The 20,223-nt window shown below is 41.9% G+C and overlaps 1 protein-coding gene across 1 annotated transcript; it reads right to left on the bottom strand.

The window, feature by feature from the left end:
* Nucleotides 1-3,237: 3,237 nt before the first annotated feature.
* On the bottom strand, nucleotides 3,238-19,146 carry SLC18A2 (solute carrier family 18 member A2). The gene is made up of 15 exons (XM_015867463.2): nucleotides 19,029-19,146; nucleotides 17,192-17,543; nucleotides 13,336-13,394; nucleotides 11,938-12,021; nucleotides 10,895-10,987; nucleotides 10,416-10,505; nucleotides 10,268-10,311; nucleotides 10,128-10,188; nucleotides 8,233-8,328; nucleotides 6,610-6,688; nucleotides 6,315-6,366; nucleotides 5,971-6,034; nucleotides 5,758-5,877; nucleotides 5,388-5,521; nucleotides 3,238-4,618 (listed from the first exon to the last, which is right to left on the bottom strand). Exons 1-15 carry the CDS (start codon nucleotides 19,144-19,146, stop codon nucleotides 4,511-4,513), a joined length of 1,554 nt encoding a protein of 517 aa, XP_015722949.1. The 3' UTR covers nucleotides 3,238-4,510.
* Between the last annotated feature and the right edge of the window lie 1,077 nt (nucleotides 19,147-20,223).

Genomic DNA, 20,223 nt, shown 5'->3' with positions numbered 1-20,223 from the left:
ATTTTTGGGCCTTTTTTTTTTTTTTTTTGCATCTGTTATTAATATTTGTCAGAGTGATTATCAGGTCACTTATTTTTCATACTTCTGTTAAATACAAGAACTTGTCATAGTTCTTAATATCATTCATAGCAATGCTATGCAAGAAAATTCCTCCCTGCAACTCTGGGATATTATATCCTGATTTAATAATGTTAAAGGACATACCACTATCTCCCAATAACTGAACTGGGAGTGTTCTTGAGATGAAAGAGTCTGGTTGCCTTCTGGAACAAAGTTATCTCCAACAGTTGATATATATCTGAAAAGCCGATAAAGGAAAATAGTGTTTTGCAAGAGCTGGAGGTTTCATTGCAGTCTATTAAAGTGTAAATGACAGTTTTAATTTCAAAAGTTGTAATATGTTGCTGTTTTAGCATTTATCATTTCAGAAAGTGTAAGGTACAGAATAAGCAATGGTGACAAAATACCTGAACCTTGTCTTTCAGTGCTTTTGAGCAATCATATAGTGGTAAATTGCATTCAGCTTCTCAAACAGAAGAGGCAGTCTGAGCAGAAGGATCACCTGTTTCAGAATAATGTCGTATAGTGTATATACCATGTTTTAGTTAAGGCAAAATAAGTGAGTCCAGTAGAGAAGAATAATTTTGGCCAGCAGCTTTTGAAAAGAACTATCTGGTCTTGTGCTATGTGTAAATTGTGGACCTTAGCATCACCTGGCTGAGGCCATTGTTCTTATTTATTTATTTCCTGTGAACATGACTTAAGCTTCATCTTCTGTGTATAGAAATGCCATATAAAATATCATCTTTATTTTAGGTACGGCGTTAGGTACCGGCATCATCACCGTAGTAGAAAATGCCTTTGTGGGTGTGGAGTTGATTCTAAGGTGGTAAAAGAAATAACTTAAATTTTCAGGCAGTGTACAATGTAGCTCTCCACTTGAATTTTCTTCTCAGTTGATTTTGTGATGGGCAAAATGAAGAAGCAGTGATTTTTTTATTATTTTTTTCTTTTTTGAGATGGAAAAACGTACTTGTACTCCTAAACAAAACAATTAACTTCCACTCATGCAACTACTTGCACTTTCTTTGTGAGTTCTGGGCGGTTGATAATTATTTAGTTTGACGTATGGAAAACACTATCCATGCTGCAGTAGGCATGTGTCACACTTCAGAAATTAAGCTTCAGCAAATAATCGCACAAAATTAGCTTCCCTTATTGACTAAAAGTTGTTTAACCTATACTTGCTTGAGATGCGTATTAAGACTTCCCCACTCCGTTTTCTCAGAGGCTTACCATTGGCGGTGATCTGCGTTAAATCTCCATCAGTGTTTGCTCTTATGGACTACTATAGAAGTTTTCAAGTATATCCAGGTACTTCACTTAAACCCTGGTACACATGAAGGAGCTGTGAAAACAATGCAAATACTGATTTCAAAAATGCATTCAGGGTTTCACGTTTACCTGTGAAATAACAGTGGGTGAGATAAGCTGGATATAGTTTTCCTTGTATATTGTCGCTGATGATGATTGTAAGAGAGAATTAAACGTAGTGCAATATTTTTAAACATACTGAATGGGTAAAGGGCAAAATAGTTGTATTTTAGTGATAAGGAGGAAAACATAAATTCCTATCTGGCATTAATTAAAATAAATGCTAAATCTTGAGGGGGGAAAAAAGTGTAATACTACATTCCTGATGTAATCCTCGCTTTGTGCTTGATTGTAAATAGCTGGAAATAAAGAATACCACAGAAAACAAGAATATCTTGACTTTATGATATCCCGTAGGTGGCAGCTACACACGTTTGCAGAAACTGCCTGATATGATTTTGTTGGCTATTATTTTATCATGAGAACAAGCTTTAATAAAATAGTTTTGCTAAATTATCACCTGCTTTGCATTGTCTTAGTATTTCTTTAAACGGTTGTAGTTGCAGGAGTTCATCTTCTAAAGCCACTACCTGAAAGGGAAAGCATCTTTGGGAGAAACACATTTTGCATTAAATTACTGAGTGCTGAATTAATTGGGCTTTTATGCATTCTTTGTATCTGGATACGCGTTTATTTTCCTTCTGTGCAGTAAAAATACAGGCAGGTTCAAAATGGTGATTCCAGTTGATTGATTGTGTGTAGCTTCAAAACTTTGTATGATGCAAAGAATGTGGTGGTTTTGTTTTTGCTATTCAATTATTGGTGAGTTGGATTGGGAGGGGGAGAAGGGCTCAGAAAAATTCTTCTGTTTTTTCCTGTCCTTTAGAAAATGTTATCTATAACCAAAGAAGTCCTTACTCATTTTTGTCTAACTGTTGTAGTTTTCATTCTAATTCCCCATATTTAAAGTAAATCATGCACGGAAGTTTACAACCTCAGTAGAAGACGGAGCAGGAGGAGAAAAAAAATGTACAAAATATGGGAGAAAGCCAAATGTTTGCAGGACAGAATGTTTTCTACTCCCTGTTTCTGTGACTGAACAAAGAGAGTCATTATTCCTTACTTATACTCCTTATACTCCACTTATTCCTCCAATCCACAGAAAATCCCACATGCAGGATGACCACGATCTGCCTGCTGTTTGGTGACAGGAGCAGAGCGCAATTCCCAGGGCAAAACTGTGATCATCCAAATGCCCTGTGAAATAAAAACGTGAACAAATGTAAATAGCCATCGATACGCACAACTGTCTCCTGGTGGCAGTGAAATACTCAGCGTGCTGCAGAACCACACTCTGTTGCTGTCTGTCTCCAGGACCTGTGAGCTTTGAAGGAAGAGTCTCCATCTGTTACGTATCCTCAAGAACGCAATAGAAAATGCACCCCTATAAAACTGGTAAGTGGATGTTTCAAATCAGCTACAGCGTTTATCTCTTATCCTTTCACACTGTTCAAGCCTCTCCTGCTGTACAGGAGAGTGTACTCTGCTCTCAGAGTACACTCTGGCATGGTGTATGAGGGCATATTCTGGCAATGCACATTTAGTCCTTACCCATTTCACAGCAGTCAAGCCTCAGATCAGCAGTCAGGTGATGAGGTGGTTGGTTTTGGAAGCCATTGTTGTTTAAACAAGCTGTGTATTTATGACCTGGAATCATAAATGGGCTAGAAATGAGGAGTGCTTTCCCAGGGCTTGAATTAATTCAGTGCTGTTGTTTTTTTTGTACTTTTACAAAAGATCACAATGCGTGGGGAGGGTGCTGAAGGGTAGGGGAGTAATTCTGTCCTTTATTACAATAGATGGTTAACTTCTTTTAGATACCTTTATTTTTAATGTGGTCTGGCTGCATAATTATTGACAAAGCAATAGTTGAAATTTGATCCACTGTTTTTTCATGTTTTCTGACCATTTATATATACACTTTACAAAACTATATGTAAACATAGTATCTATGCTGCAGTACATAAAACATCTGCAAGTACAGGAAAGAAGGCACATCCATATTTTAATCATACAAATAAAAAGACACCACAGTTGATAAGGACGTTGTCTGTTACGTTAAATGCTTTCTTTCAAAGCTGAATTTTTTTCTCTTCACAGAGGCCATCCATTCCAGTTCTGTTCCTCTATTAGCCTGTGTACCTAAACCATTATTATCTTCAGCATAGTAGTTTTGCTTCCTTTTTGAAAGATAAATATATGCGTCTGCATACGTATTTACATAAAATATTTTTGTTTGAACTGCTCGAGTTGCCAGCTTACATCCAGTATGTGCTGAGACTGAATACTGAGATCCTGCAGCTTTCCTTAGCCACTCACTTACAGCAAAGCTTAAACCAGAGTTGAGATTTGAAAAATTAGATCCAAAAGATGGGAATGTAAAACAGGACCTATATGCAGTTCTTATTCCCTTTTAAGGGAAAGGAACTGCATACATACAGCCATACTTGCTTACCCGGTGCTGTGTGTTTGGGGGCTTCGTTGTGCACAGCTGCTTAAAGTGTCATTAGATTGTACTGACTAAATAGAGATACCCTCCTCTGTTTGAAATACGTTCTTTTTCCCAGTGTTCCACAGGCAGTCAGGCTGAGCTCACTTTGGAAATCAGTGAAGAAGTTGCGCCTTCAACAAGCACAACTCCTTGCCACGTCTAAAATCTTAGTTCCAGAGTCTGCTGCGTAAGTTAGAGGAGTTATTGGCAAGAGCTGAGTTCACTCTCATTAAGTCTAAACAGAACATGAAGTATTGTGATGAGCTGACTTTATAAAGCAGTTTAAATTCACATGTTTATACAGATTTATACTACACGTTTAATCAAAAATATACTGTGTAATATTCAATGAAATTAAATACACAGGGGTAAACACTATACAAATTCTCTATAAAAGCTTTTTTTCTCTCCTTATAAGGCAGTTAGCAGTTGACTTTATAACCATGGGAGATGAATAATATACCTTTGGTTTTTGACCATTCCACTATTAACTCTACAGTACAACTAAAACATACTTCTGGATGAGATGTTTCACATGAAACACTGCTTTTTTGTACACCAAAATATATTATATGGCTTTTAACGTTACTCATCACTTTCGTATTCTTCTTCTTCACCTATGGGATAGGACTGGATGTTGTTCTGAGTATACATTTTTGTTTTAACAGGACAGTTGTGATCCATGAGTATAGCCTGAAAGAAAAGAGGTGAATGTTAGTATTCCTGCGTAGCACTCAGTTGTGGCTGTGATTCACTCTCTTCCACAACAGCAGAAACTAAATTGATTTTTATTACAGTAAATTCAGTTTATATGTCCTTAGATGTATGAGGTGGGATCTTGATGGCACCAGCACAGTTCTGGCTTAGTGGAGCCAGTATTTTAGCTCTTGTGTTAAATACATCTTGCTGCTTTCCCACTGCAGTGACTTATTACTCTCATATTGGATGACCACTGCTTAAAAACTGGGTGAATGAGCCCACCTTTCTCCCTTGAACCTCCTGCTCATGTGCTTGCTTTTCACCCAGAAGCAGCTGCAGTTGGTGGGAACAAAAGGACAAGGTGTATGGAGCTCAAGAAGAGACATGAAGCATGAATGCTTCAGAACAGATTTCAGCCTTGGTGGGGGCTGAAGTGAGTTGTAGGTACAAACCAACTGCGAAGTGAACTTTGTATCTCAGTTTGTACAAAGAATGCTGTTTTATCAGGTGGGAATAACAAGTAACAGATGCATTATGATTAGCTGGAATCTCTGAGGTTCTGCAACGTAAATATGTGTTACACTGGAAGTCTGCTTGCTTTTCTTTGTGCATCTTAGAGCTACAACATGGCAGGGTTGTTTCAGAAATGATGCATGAGGATGAGATGGACTGTGCTGGTTCTGGTGTGCTGCCTGTTACAGGCAAAGATATAGAAATAAGTTATAATGAAAACCCAAACATTAATAAAAGGTGTTATGCTTACCATTTTTTCTTCTTTGGCAGGTGGACTCCGAAGGAAAAAGCACAGAGGAGCAAAGAGGATATCCACAATCCCTATAATTGTCATGAGCCACGGAAATCCAATTGCCTTTGCGATGGCACCGCCAGCAGAGGGACCTTTTAAAATTAAACCCTTTTTCTGAATACCATAAAACTTGCAGCACTCACTTGAAACAGTAATTTTACATGCAAAACTTCTCTACTTTTCAAAGGGATTGGAAAAGGTGTACACGTTCAGTTGCATTCCTTGCTTGTACCAATGAAATGAGAGATGCTCCAAGGAGCATTCACCATCACAGCATGTTTCTCTTTGTGGTCAAGAATGTAATAAGCAAGAAAAATGCAAGGCTTACCTATAGCAAAGCCCATACAAAAGGCAACATCAGCTATGGCGTACACGCTGCCATAGACTGACACATGGCGCAGGTCTACAAGGTAGCCCATGATGGGCATCATGGAGGAATCCACCATTCCTGGTTGTGAGGGAGAGGAGCAGATATCAGGAAAACTATCCTGATTCTCACATAAACAACAGACTGAACAAGACAGTGTAATTTTTTTCTCACCAATGGCAAATCCAACTCCAAAATTGGGTGCTATGAGCCCATAGATGTTCTTAGCAAATGGGACCTGTAAGTTACATTTCAGACAGTTGATTAGGTCATGATGCATGTGCTAATGAAGTTAGAATGCTGAGGGACAGCTCAAAAGAAAAAGTGATCCTCCTCCTTTAAAAGCCATCCCTCCAAGTAATTGAAACACTGAGATTTGAAAGCACTCAGATCTGGAACCTGTTAGCTGCATGTTGCTCAGTGAAGTATCTGGAAGGCAGAAACCTCACAGTAAAGCATGATTTCAAAGATGAACACGGGGAGATTAGGATTGTTTGAAAGAGGAATGATTTACTTACACATAAGATGCTTATTCCCACAATGAGCATTCCTAGTAAAGCACAGAGCCACCTGCAAAGGAAGAGACATCACTCAGAGATCGGTGGTTATGAGGCACTCAGGATGATTTGGGCTGGTTGAGAGCCACATCTGACATGCAAACCTACACAACTAAAGGTAGAACGTGTTCCAAAAATGATTTTGCTACTGTAGAACAACTTCTAATAACTCCTAACATCAACAAATTGCCCTGGAAACACTGGAAACAGCACGAACACAGTGGGAGATTATTAGTATTTTTTATATTAAGCATACCTTCCCATTTTGTGTGCAAGTATCCCAAAAAGATTAGTCCCGATAAGATAAGAGATACTGGCTGGAAGAAACGCAACGCCTGAAAAATATGAATGGAGACATTTTATCAGCAATGATTCCAGCGAGGTGTTAAGAGAAACTAATAAATGCCAGACGGTGCAGTTCCGAAGCAAACACATCTGACAGAGCCTTTGTGTGCAGCACAGAGAATCAAATATCCGGTTTGCTGCAGCAATCTCAGGACATCATCTATGAAATGCACCTGCAAAAAAAAAGTGTTTCTAACTGTAGATAGTTCAGGGAAGCTCATTGTCCCCTGATGGATATTTCTGGGTTGCACAGCGGGTGTAAGGATGGAGGTCAGGCCTTGCTCCCTGCAAGCACCTCAGTGTCCTGTGGTACAGGCCGCCACTGGGGCCCTGGTCAGGCAGCAGCTCAAACTGAGCACCTAAAGATGAAGATGACTTAAGAATAAGATAGTTTTTTGGTTTTTTTTAAGATTTAATAGGCCTTTAATACAAATAACTAACTGGCTTTGTGTAATGCTTAGAGCTGGGGGGTCTAAGGAAAGCCCTTCCAGCCTGAGGTGACAGCTAGTCTCCACCCAGCACCAGGGAAACACCATTGGTTTAAAGGCTGGTTCCAGTGCTCAAGGCTTCCTTCTCTTCCTCACCTTCCATGAGGCTGTGGGCAGAGCCCAGCAAGCAGCAATGGGGGAGGGAAGATAGTTCTGATTTACAAAGCCGCCATGACGTTATGGTACACAATCAAACAATTTCTTCTGAGTGTGTGCACTCCTTGTCCCTCACCAAGGCAACACGGCCTTTCTCATTTCCTGCCTATCCATCTTCCTTCCTATCTACCTCTCTGATATTCATAAGAAAAATCAGGAGGTAATTTTTAGCACAGCAATATCCTGTGATTGAAATCCTTGTGGGTTACAATGATGACGCCAGGGAAACATTTTCACCTGTGCAACTGCATCTGCTTTGCTGTGGCCTGGTGCAGCCTTTTGTACCAAATGGACATATAAGAACAGAACTTGAAAGCTGGGAAAAATCCTGCCATGGTTTGCTCACTGAGACCTGCAGGTTGGGATGTGTACATGCAGTGGTAAGCTGTGGTACAACAAAGCACAGCTACGATTTTCTGCATTAGCTTTATGCACAGTAACATTAATTGATTGAAATCAGGACCCCTTGCACCTTTTTGAAATCATGCTTCATGATCCAGTGCTTACTGGGTCTCAGAACTGCCTAAGATCATCACTTGCTTAAACCCTTGTAGTTTGAGATACAGTTTAAGAGGCTTAAAAACTTTAATGCTGACAAATGAGACAAAGCACAAGGGACTCAGTTACTTATATCCCCTAAGGGGTTAAAATTATTCTTAAACTGGATATTTTCCCTCTAGGAATCTCAATTCAAACAAGACATTTGTGCATCTCACTCCTGTTGCAGCAATAACACTGAACTTCAGCAATAAATCTCCAGCTTGGCCCTGTGGGGCTGTTCTGCTTCTTATGGTGTGTTTTGCAGCAGCACTGCTGCATATAAGGGCAGCATCATGACTGAATCAGAACAGAGACTTCCATCAGATAAATAATGACATGCTGTACTTTACCGAGTTGCCATTTTTTCGAACACATGGTCTCCATCATCCAGATGGGCAGTGCTGGTTCAAGCATTGCAATGGCCATGTTTGCAAAGCAGATCGATCCTTAGGAAAAGGAGAGGAGAAAAAATTAGTTGTTTTGATCCTGAATAAAAAGCTGTGCAGAGAATGAGTGCTTTTACCAAAAGAAAAGCACACAAACATTGTGCTTTTTGCTGTCCTGCTTGTCATGCACTGAACGTTGACTAATGTTTAAAAGAACAGAACGTAAAATCACTGCACGCTAACTTAGTATATATTTCAGTTCTCCCAGAAATTCTACAATAAAGGTTAAGCTATATTCATACTGTGAAGGGAGGGCAGCAAATTCTGCAGCGAGCCTGGTGACATTTAGAAAGTTCATGAGGTCTGAATGTTCTGCAAATGATGAACTAAAATTCCCATCTTCTGGTCTTCGTCTACAGTCTCCTGAGGCAGAATTGGAAGGCCGTTGTGTAAGACACGGTCTGTGACCTGTACCTCCATCACTCCGGAATGAAGAAGGGGAGATGTGGAGGTATGGGTCCTAAAAATACCACTGAGCAGCCAGAGGGATGCCTGTCCCCTACAAAGGGTTGTTTGTGTACAGACCCCACTGCCAGCAGCCACAAAGCCTGGGCACGGCTTGGCTCAGCTTGCCCAGCCATGTGAATTTCATGTGCTTCCAGATCTTTCTGAATCTCAGGACATTTGGTCATTCAGGTGCAAAGGGCAGAAGTGCTGACTCAATCCAGCCTGCGGCTCATCTGCCCAAGTAGCATTTTCTTCCTGCTCCAGCACAAGTCCTGCTGCCCTCAGGAGAGCACTGCAGTTGTAGTGCATGGTGCCAAACCCCTCAATAATGCTTTGGCTTTCCTTTCCCTCTTCCCCAAAAGAACCTAACTCGTGTTCATGGGACATGTCCCCACTGCTCATCCTTCACAAAATGACTTTCAGAGGAGTTTGGAAGTCACTGCTAGAACTGACAGCCTCAGATGCGTGTTCCCACTTTTCTTTCTAATACTTATAATCCCAAAGACTCCTACAAATTTTGCTTTTTGAAAAAACCCAAATAGTTTAAGCTGTCTCGAGGTCAGAGAAGTTCTATTCCTCTTGGAACAGGCTCCTCATTGCACAGTTGAAAACGAAATGAGCACGGATGTCATTCTCTGCTCGAACCTGTCAGACCACATTAGGCTGCGAATCTGTGATTGCTGCAGTGAACTTGCAGGCCTGCTGCTCACTCCCTTCCTGGGGCAGGCAGTAGCTGCTTGGCTCACCTTTACCCTGCAGACAAAGGGTTGCATCCAATGGGAACATTTTCACTCTGCTGCAAGGCTTCATGTCGGCAGAAAACCCCAGCCCAGCACCCAGGGGCTGCCCTGTCCCAGCCAAACCCAGCCAAGCTCAAGCTCAGTGCTGGAAAATATTTCAAGCCAAACAAGTTGCATCCAGAGCAATCTATGCCATTATGACAGAGGCTGATAAATAGGAAAGATCCTATCCCACTCTCAGCGAACTTTACAAAGTAATTAGAAATACTTGTGCACGTATTACAGTTATTTCTTATTAGGACAGGAAACATCACCAGAGCTCGTCAAGGTAGTTATGTGTAGTTATGCAAGGGAAAGGTGGGAGCCTGAGCCAGCATTCTGCAAACTCAGGGTAAATCCAATAGAGACCATGCACTCTGACTGAAGCTTGAGCTCAGTGTGGCTCAGCTAAAGTGGATGCAGTGTTTCAGATACATGAATCAGTCAAGAAGTGCTCATGCTTCAGAAATGCAAAGCAAAGGAGATTCAATCTGAATTTATACCACAAAATTAGTGTACCTGAATTGAGAGCGTGAAAAAACTATGTATGTATAAACAAAAGAGACATGATACCTGCTGCAATAATGATGTATGGGTCCTTCATAAGTGTCAGCAATGGTGTCCCCTTCTGACTCTATGAAACAAATGAAAACTTGGCATTAGGGAAGGCAAAATGTCAGCTGTGGCTTACAGTGTTTTACTGCAATACTTACTTCTGCCTGTGCTCTGGATGGCTGCAGAACAAATAATTGAACAGCTGTGGAAAGAAATCAATACTGTAACACTGCTTCAAGAGGAGGGTTAGCAGCTAATGCAGCGTGTTACATACATACAGGGCCGTATGGACTCCACGGTACTGACCTCCATCAAACAGAGCCAGAGCTGCCAGCACGAGGAACGGAGAGCTCTTCCCCACAAACTCATACATGATGCTCCCAAAGGGTGGGCCCACTGTGGGGGGAAAGTAAGGAGCCTGGGGTGAGGCCACATTTCTGATCCTCAACAAGTGTCCTCTGCAAGTATTTGGGCTGCTGGCACACTGGGGCCAAAGGGCTCCATGTGAAAAAAAGCCCAAATCTCATTGATTATGTGATTGTGGAAACCGTATTCTTCACACCCCAAAATAATCTCCCAAACAAAACCCCAGCATCACAGAGATTACTGTCTGGCTTTTATCTGATTAGGATATGCTTCTGGGTAAGAAACAATTCTTAGTATGAACTGTGAATCTAATCTGGAGATAGCATGATAACATGGCACTTGGTGAGACCCTCCCATGTTTCCACAGACCACGGGTGGGATCTTAATGGCTTCCCTCAGTGGCAGAGCCTGACACTGACCTAATACTCCCATAGCGAGGCCTCCCAGTGCAATCCCCATCGCGTTGCCTCTCTCTTCATCATCTGTGTATACACTGGCAAGCATACCCATCCCTAAACCACAAACAAAACAAAGTGTAAATTAGGCAGCTGTGTCCAACAGTATTGTCATCATTTTCCAGCCCTACTGAACAGCAGACAATGGAGACATTAGGTATCTCTATGTATAAATATACCTGGCATGAGGTCTGGTGCCCACTGACAGCCGTACCCAGGTCACTGCAAGCTGTGCTCTCAGCATAAGGAATCACACACAGTTGATTACTTTCAAAATGAGTATTTGAGGATCAGCATCCAAAACTAAAGCGTGCTTTTGACCTTTATCTTCACTTCTGCCCATCTGATGATGAGCCTTCATTTCAGAGAAGGAAATGTGAAGAATAATTCGTTTGTGTGAGGCACTCAGAGGTGAATGCTACCAGGAGGGTTCTTATAGAAATTATTTCTGTTTTCAGATCAAGGTTCTAACAGGGCTCAGTAAATAAGGTCCACAGCTACACAGTGAGCCAGAAAGAGGAAATGCAGCATTGCATGAGTGATCACTGAGTAAATACTGGCCATCATGTGCACCAAGAGCAGAGGTCCTGAATGAATGTGCTTACTGCGAGCTGAGGCTGACTTCAGATTGCTCACATGAGAAGCTGGGGAGCAAGTTAGAGAGTGCTATCAGAATTCACAGCGGATCTGTGCAGATTTGGAAATGATTCTGGAAAAGAGTAGGATGCAATACAAAGCTGACTAAGGTTTACGCTTTGATAGGAATAAATCTGCACAGATACAGGGCAGGTATTGCACCCAGTGCTGCAGTCTGGAGACTAGCACAGGGGATGAGCAAAGGCTTAGGAAAACCATCACTGAGGAACCTTTGTGACCCTTTGGATTTAAAACCAGAGAGGAGAAACCAACTCACAATGTGGAGTCGTCCTGAAAGTTAAACAAGCTTTCAAGGGGAGTTTGAAACAGGATAAGTGAGCTGGATTTTATTCTCCCCTATGCCCTCTTACCTGCCACTGAAGAACAAGAGGAACCCACCCCTTGCAGGGACCTTGCAACAAACAGCAACGCGTAGCTTCCTGAGAAGGCAAACACTACAGAAAAGACAGAGGCAAGTTTTGAAAATCAGGTTAACTCTTAACTAGGTTTAAAAAGTTAGATTTCTTTAAGCTGTAATAGAAAACTCTATGCCTTTTAGTCAGGTGTTTACTGTGTCTTGTATCAATTTCAATGCTAACTGCATTATTATCTCTTATTGCATTTAGAGGTGTCAGTGTTGAATTGTTCTCAGGTGTCTGAGCCTTCTGGTAATGCAGCATATAAGCACCCAAGTCCTTTGAACTAATTACTCAGGATCTGATTGCACCCTGCTCTGATTCAGCAGCACATGGAGGTAATGAGGCCTTTCTTTCCAGCCTTTATTTAAGGCTGCCCAGCCTAAACCTCTGGGCACTTGGGGAAAGCAGGAGCTAAGATAAGCCCCTGGGCTCAAAGCAGTGGCTCTTCCAATGAGCAGATGAATTGTGATGTTGTTACAGTGGTGTTTCACACTTGGTGCTGTGCAACCCATCTGGCCATAAATTGGAGTTACTACTCTTACCTCCAACCAGAATCTGTCTGATGATCCAAAATCCCAGAGCTGTCAGCATCTACTATCAGGTAATCTTCTTCCATTGCTTCTCTCTCCTTGCTGTCAGAAATACTGTCCTAACATTTAATGAATTGTTTCCTTGATACTGTTTTGTTTTCCTACATGTAGTAGATGTAGGAAACTGTTAATTCCCTTCCTTTTCTTTTTGTGATACACTATAATACATCCTTAATCTGTCTTCTAAAGCAACCTAAATTTGTAATAATTCCTCACAAGCTTCTAATGATCCTTTGTACTCTTTCCCTCTGAGTCACATCTTGAAACACCACACCAAACGTGAATATAAACCAGCAGCTGAGGCCTTATCAGTGCCATCTGGAATGGACACGTTATCTCAGTTGACTTGTAGGCTATGCTCCTGTTTGCACATCCTATGGTGATGTCAAGCAATGCTATGATACTGTTGACTTTTATATTCTATTCTTGGGCCTCACATTCTCTTTGTGATAAGGCCCCATGATTCCTAGTTGTAGGGATCCTGAAAAATAGCCCTCATGAACTGAAAACTCTGTTGGTTTAAGTGTGTGTGAGTACTGCTCAGATCATAGGAAGCTGAGAGGAAGATTGGGCTAAGAAAGGGATCAGCCCAAAAAGGATGGAAGGCAGTGAATTCCTTCAAGAGGTCCATAAGAACATGGTTGTCAAACCTCTTACAGTTAGTTCCTCTACATCAACAAGAATTCCTAGTGATAACTATTGTAGACCACTTGTTTAAAAGTTACACATGAACCACACCAAATAAGAAGTGGATACTTACTAATTGTTGACACAAACATGATGCAGAAGCCAGCAAACAAGGGAATCTGGTAGCCTATTCTGGGGGGGAAAAGCATATATTAAAAAAATTGTTCACACCTTTGGGATTCTATCACTAATGAATGGAGTCAGATTTTTTCCCACATGAAATGTTGGAACAGCCTGCCCAGAAAGCTTGTGGATGCCCTGTCTCTGGAGGGGTTCAGATCCAGGCTGGATGGGGCCATGAGCAACCTGGTCTAGTAAATGGGGAGGTTGGTGGCCCTGCCTGGCAGGGGGGTTGGAGATTCATGATCCTTGAGGTCCCTTCCAACCTGGGCCATTCTGTGAGACAATTATTTTGGATGTCACTTTGAGCTCTTAGTGAAAGCCTGTTGGAACTTTGGTCTTAGTTTTTGCAGCTATGGCTATTATTCCTCATTCTCTTGGATGTAGTCAGTAGGTGTGAAGCAATGCACAGCAGAGGACCGTGAAAACAGAACTTGCTCTTGCTACCCAGCAGACTGTGATGCTTTATTGCATGTGCTGTGGTCTAATGCATACATTTCCCTTTGTACAGAGAACCATCTCAGAACAAGACTGTATGGGCATAGTTAGTTCTTTCAGCCAAAATCTATAGTAGATGTGGTCCACCATACAAGATGTAAAGGTATAAATGTCAGCATGCTGCGTTTGTGCTGAATCAAGCACATCATAATCCTCTAAAAAGGTCAAAATTGTCTAGAACCTTTCCTCCAATTTGGAGGTGATGTGCTGCCCTGCTTAAGGTTCCTGAGCCCCCAAAACTCATGTTTTTTCTTGCTCAAGTGATATTCTTACCCACCCACAGCTGACAGATATATGCAGATTGCCTTTCCTGCACAGGCTTGGGAAGTCCTGCCTCCTCCTAACATAGCAATGTTAATTAGTTGGCAGTTGTGTGACCACAATTCTGCAGCTGCAGTCCCTGGTCCAACAGACCAGTGCCAGAGAGAACAGAGTGGCACTACCCCATCAGCCAGGTGTTTAGGGATTTTGTCCCTTGGCCCATTCTGCTCTTGACACAACATGGCATGCTCCAATGCAGTAAGTTCTGTCTTGTCTCCTTTTTCCTTGCTGTCATGCCTTAATAAGTTATTTTCATAGGTGTTCCTAACAAAACACTGCATGAGAATCTGCATTAGCCACAGGCTGAACACATTTCAGGCCACCTGCATTTAGCTCTCCCCACAGGTGTGGGGAGAAAAAAAAAGAGCCAACAGTTACAGCAGGGAGAGGAAAGTCTGCTGGTAACAAAGAATGCCTAAATTACTTGCCTTGGTGCCACCTTGGCCCCAGATAGCAGAATTGTTTGGAAGTGGATTATGTTCATTAACAAGGTTACCCCACAATGAGAAAACCACTTGACAGTTTTTGTACAGCAGGCAAATAAAAGTTACACTGACCAGGTTAGCAGCTGTGGAACATTAGAGCCTAATTGCCTATCCATTAAGGACTGCAAATCTACTGACTTTAATATTGTGACTGCTTAGTGTGCAGACTGGGGAGGAATATTTTCCTTAAGATCTCCATCCCAGTGCTCTATGCTGGGCAGGCAGAGGGGCTCTGACCATCTGGGATGGGTGCTCAGGCATTTCAATCACCTACTGAAAACCCAAAAGAAAGCTTACATAGGAACTGGGTTGTAAATAAGGTATTGTAAATGTTCTGGTTTTTTGTTTCCCTGCCATGCTCTTTTTATACATCATAAATATCTTGAGGGCTGTGAGCAATGGGAAGCTGGTGGTGTATCTTGAGTTGCAAACCAGTTCGTGAAGGCAGGTGTGTGATGTGTCTTGTGTTCATTCAAAAGAGATTGGCGTTAAACAAGAAACAAATTCTAGAAGCAAGCTAAAAATAATTTCAAAAGTCACTGCTAAACATCTTTAGTTGTAATCCTTTTAGAAAAGGATGGAATGAAAGACCCTGTTGCACCCTATACAAACTCAAGCACTCAAAGCCAGTGTGTATTTAAAGCCAATAACTCCACGCTTGCTTAAAACTCTCAACCACTCCTGAAAAATTATATTTAAATGAAAAATAGAAGCTATGAATATGGCATAGTACTCAATTAAAAGTAAACTTACACCTTAAGAAACAGGGTGAGCACAGTAGTTTTTAAGAAAGAAACCCATCCTCCTTAAGCTGTTCTACTTTGCTTGAATTTTGCCTTAACGATGAACATTTAACAGCTTATCAGCGGTAGAGTCTATATAAAGATAACTCGGATATCTTCTGTTTCACTTATAATAGTTCTCACGCTTCCTTTCAAGAGAACACTGTTCTTAGGAAACATCTGTGTTAGAGCAGTTCTGTTGGTTTTCTTTTTTTGCCATTGGCTCCAACGTTTAATTGATAAATACATGAACTGATGTTTCTCACTAAACATTTCTCAGAATAAAGGCAGACACTGCTACCAAGACCCAAACTGCACACAAAAGAAAACCAGTAATCCTTAAATCTAATTTAGGGGCACTTTCCCTTGAGGACACTGCCTGGATGAGAAAACAGCGTGGCTGAGTGCTCTCCTTATTTCTCCTTTTCCTGTTTACTGAGCACCTGAAAATGTTTCACCTTTAAGAATGTTTGTCTGGTTATGGCCACCAATAATAAGTTTAAACCTACGATGACTTTAAAAGTGTTTTCAATTGAGGAAATGGACAAATTTCTCCTGTATATTATTTTGTGATTAAAAAATATATAATAATAATCTTAATTATGAAAATAGCTTAAACAAGCTTGAGAAACAAGAAAATGAGTGACCCAATTAAATATAATTTGGAGCTTATTCCCTACAGAGATTAACATCTGTCTAGCAGAACTGCTGCTTCTTCATGGGGATCAATTACACAGACTGCTAACAATAAAATCAAATTAATTATTAACACAAAATATTTAAATGATATTACAAATACTTCTTAATCTCGATGTAAACATATTCATTGCTTGGATTATTTGTTTTTGTTGTGGGTTATTTTAAAGTCACTGACATTGGTGCTTACAATGCTGATCCTGCTCAGATAGAGATTCTGTAACGTACCATCCAGATACATTTTGTTTAAGCTATGACCTATATGCAAGAATTGAGATGATATCCTGAATGTTGGACTGGATCCTATACTGGTGTCACCCTGGTCCACTGAACTTGAAGAGGAGCATGACCTCAGTGGGGTTTAGTAGACATGGAAGTCAATGAGAACTTCACAGAATCACTAATGTTGGAGATGACCATTGAGATCATCTAATTCAACCACCAACCTGTCACCTCTATGCCCGCTAACCACGTCCCTCAGAGCCACATCTACCCTGTTCTTGGAAACCTGCAGGGATGGTGGCTCCACTGCTTCCCACTTGGCTCTTAGCTCAGGTGATTTGGAACCACTGTGCACCCACAGCTGTGGGTCTGTGGGAGGCAGGGATGGACCTGAACCCTGCCTGTGGTTCCAGTATCATGACTGCCATTTGTAGGGGTAATAGGAGCGTATGTAGGGTGGAATCCTTCTAACTAGGAGCTGTAGTATTTTGTGACCCTGTGTAACTGCACTGAAGAAATTTCAACACCTCTTTGGCAAAAGTTTATATAAAAACCTGAGGACTCAGAAGCTGGAAAAAAAAAAAGGAAAGCATTTAACACTGTTGAAGGGTTAATGTGTTTCCCAATTGATTTTTGAAAGGATGCAATTATCAGATGTATTTCATTAAATATTCCTCTATATTAGGTGAGAAGGGTAATGAGTCAGGGCCACAACCGACTTAAAACTACTTCAAAATCCTCACCCAGATTTAAACAGCGATGGACAAACCCCAGCTGAACAGCATGTGAGCACTGTGTACCTCACCTGTTTGTCAGCGGCCCTATGAAGGGGTTGGTGATCAGCTGCACTGTGGCTTTGGAAGCAAACAATAACCCAACTTGAACATTTTCATTCAGCAGGTCCTTATCTTCCTTCGGGCAGTCCGGTGGTGCAGCAGTCACATTTACTATCATTGGTGCTGTCTGAGTGTGCTGCAGCTCTCCGGGTGCTGCCTTATCAGACTCATTTCCAGTAAATATTATCGAGTTGTCATAGTAAGAGAAGATGCTCTGAAAATTGTCCTTTGTCATTGAAACGACGTTAGGCTTAGCAGTCTGGACTTCTGTTGCATTTTTCTCATGTTTGATGCTGTAAAGGTAACTGGGAATTATTGGCACTGGAAAAACAAATAGAATATATTGGCATCTTACTATCAGGTAAATGGAATCACCACATTTTCTTCTTGATTAGGAAATACAAAGCTTTCCTATAGGGAACAGCAGTAAGGATTTCACATGGGTGTGAAACTGAACTAAAACAGAGGATTGCTTGTGGTAGAAATTACACTCTTAACTGCAATTTAAAGCATAAAGTTCTTTCACATTAGTGTTTATTTTTTGCCAGGTTTTGTATTTATTAAATGCTCTGTACAGACATCATTCAGAAAGAAATATATGACAAGTATCAAAACCCATATCCGAACATGCTCCTTGTTTCACGTGAGTGTTTAAACCCCCTTATTAGACTGTGGGAGCACAACAGATGAGAAAAGCATTGAAACTACTTTTAAATCAAAACATTAAAGAATAACTAGATACGTCATTAAACAAGCCTCAAAAATGGTAAGCAACAGTCATAAGAAGGGAAACCATCACCATAACGCTTCTATGTTAAGTAGTCAGTACTAATGCATTGATGCTTATGTGTTGAAATGATCACCCAGAAGGGACTTGCCTGATGTTCTTTAGGATCATAGCTGTGTTCTAATTGCATTCATTGAAATAACTGTAGGGGCTTCTTGCAAGTATGTTAATGAATGCATAATGAAATGCCTAATAACTTCATAAGAAAGAATATTCATGCTGAAAGAACATCCAGAATGGACTTACTGAAAACAGATATGAAGTTTTTGTTAAGGTCTGCGTGGCTGCATCAGCCTTATGAGGTGCAGGAGTGGCACTGCAGCTGGGGGTGGGCTGGGCACTGCCTGCAGCCCAGGGAGCTGCACAACCCTTTGGAAAGTCTAAATACAGAGCTTTGAATATGAGAGCTTATACAACTACCAATGAAAAGTGTTCAAGCACTTCATCGGAGTATGTTCCTGAATCTGGGTGCTGTGTTACTCCGAAGCCAGTAAAAATTGCATCTTCAGCTTTGATCAGAACTCAGATTGTTTCATCCAGCCATCTCCTAGAAGTGCTTTTCTTAAAACCCACTCTGATAGCTTTTGTGTTGACCTATCGTTTCATGAGCAGCGCTGGGGAGAGGAGAGCTATCAGAAGGAAGCAGGCAGCCCAGTGTTATCACGCCTGTTGTTTCAGTTGCATGACCACAGGAGGAAAAATAAAAGATGCTGAGCTAAAAATACGGCTGTCATTCTATAAAGTAGTAATGGCTTTTGCTAAGAAAAAAGAATATGTGTATATATGAAGATCTTTGTATGCAACTCCTTACCCCGCAACTAACAGAGAATTAAAGTGCATGGCAGTGTTTGCAGCGCCTGGAACACCAGACGTGTATTTAAAAAATCACTGTTTCGATCGAGGGCGTTAAATCGTTCACTCGGGGAGCACATCTGTCACCGGAGATTATTTCTGGCATCAAACGAGAGAGGAGATAAAAAAACAAACAAACAAACCCCGCACCACCACCATCCACCTACCGACCACGGTGAGCAGCATGTTGTCCAGCAGCAGGGCGATGAAGACGATGAGCAGGATGAGCTTTCTGGACTGTCGGCCCTCCCGCAGCCAGCGCAGGCTGAACTCGCCCCACGCCATGCTGCGGGGCACGGCGGGTGCGGGGGGCTGCGGCCCCCGAGACGTCCCGCACGCTGCCCGGAGCTGAGAGCAGCAGGAGGAGGAGGAGGAGCAGGAGGATGCTGTCGGGGCAGAGGAGGAGGGGGAAGGAGGAGGAGGAGGATGAAACGAACTGCCGGCCCCTCCCCGGCCCCAGCGCAAGCTCCGAGTGCCCTGAAAGGTGAGTGAGCCCCAACAGGTACATAGGGAGCAAAGGCTGCGCTCCAGGCTGAACCCAAAAGGGTGGTCAGGTTGGGATGATGCTGCTGGCATCCACACAGGGGATTTGCAGCATTTGGTGCTTCAATCATTTCCTTTCTCCCAGCTGGAGTGCATGGGTTTCATGCCTAACCTGAACTACTATTTGTAGTCATTACTCATTTCTTTATAATCGCTTTTAGAAAACAAACTGACTATACAACAGATCAGCAGTAGAACTGATGAAGAAGCACCTCCCATGCGAGGACAGGCTGTGAGATTTGGGGTTCTTCACCTGGGGAAGAGGAGGCTCCAGGGGGACCTTATAGTGTCCATCCAGTACCTGAAGGAGCCTGCAGGAAAGCTGGGGAGGGACTTTTGAGAAGGGCAGGTAGCAACAGGATGAGGGGAAATGACTTTAAACTGGGAAAGGGTAGATTTAGACTAGATACTAGGAAAAAGTTCTTTACTGTGAGTGTGGTGAGATACTGGAACAGTTTACCTAGTGAGGTTTGCCCTCCTTGGAAGCATTCAAGGCCAGGCTGGGTGGGGCTGTGAGCAACCTGGTCTAGAGGGAGGTGTCCCTGCCTACAGCGTGGGATTGGAATTAGATGTTCTTAAAGGTCCCTCTCCAGCCCAGACCATTCTATGAAGAGATCTGTTTGGACATAGATTCACAACTTTATTTCAGGTTGTCATTCATGCCACACAACATATTGTTTTCTTTTAGCCAACCCATGCTTGTATGAGCTGCTCTTTACCCTATCTTCCCCATGCTTCACTTTTGGTAAAACCATTGAAACTGAGAGAAGTTTCTTAATGCAGCCCCAGAGTCAACCATCAGCACTAAGCTGATGTTTA

This window comes from Coturnix japonica, chromosome 6 (assembly GCF_001577835.2).
Source record: "Coturnix japonica isolate 7356 chromosome 6, Coturnix japonica 2.1, whole genome shotgun sequence".
Taxonomy (NCBI): Eukaryota; Metazoa; Chordata; class Aves; order Galliformes; family Phasianidae; genus Coturnix; species Coturnix japonica.
Note: the sequence above shows the minus strand (reverse complement) of the source record. Positions and strands in the feature narration are given on the sequence as shown.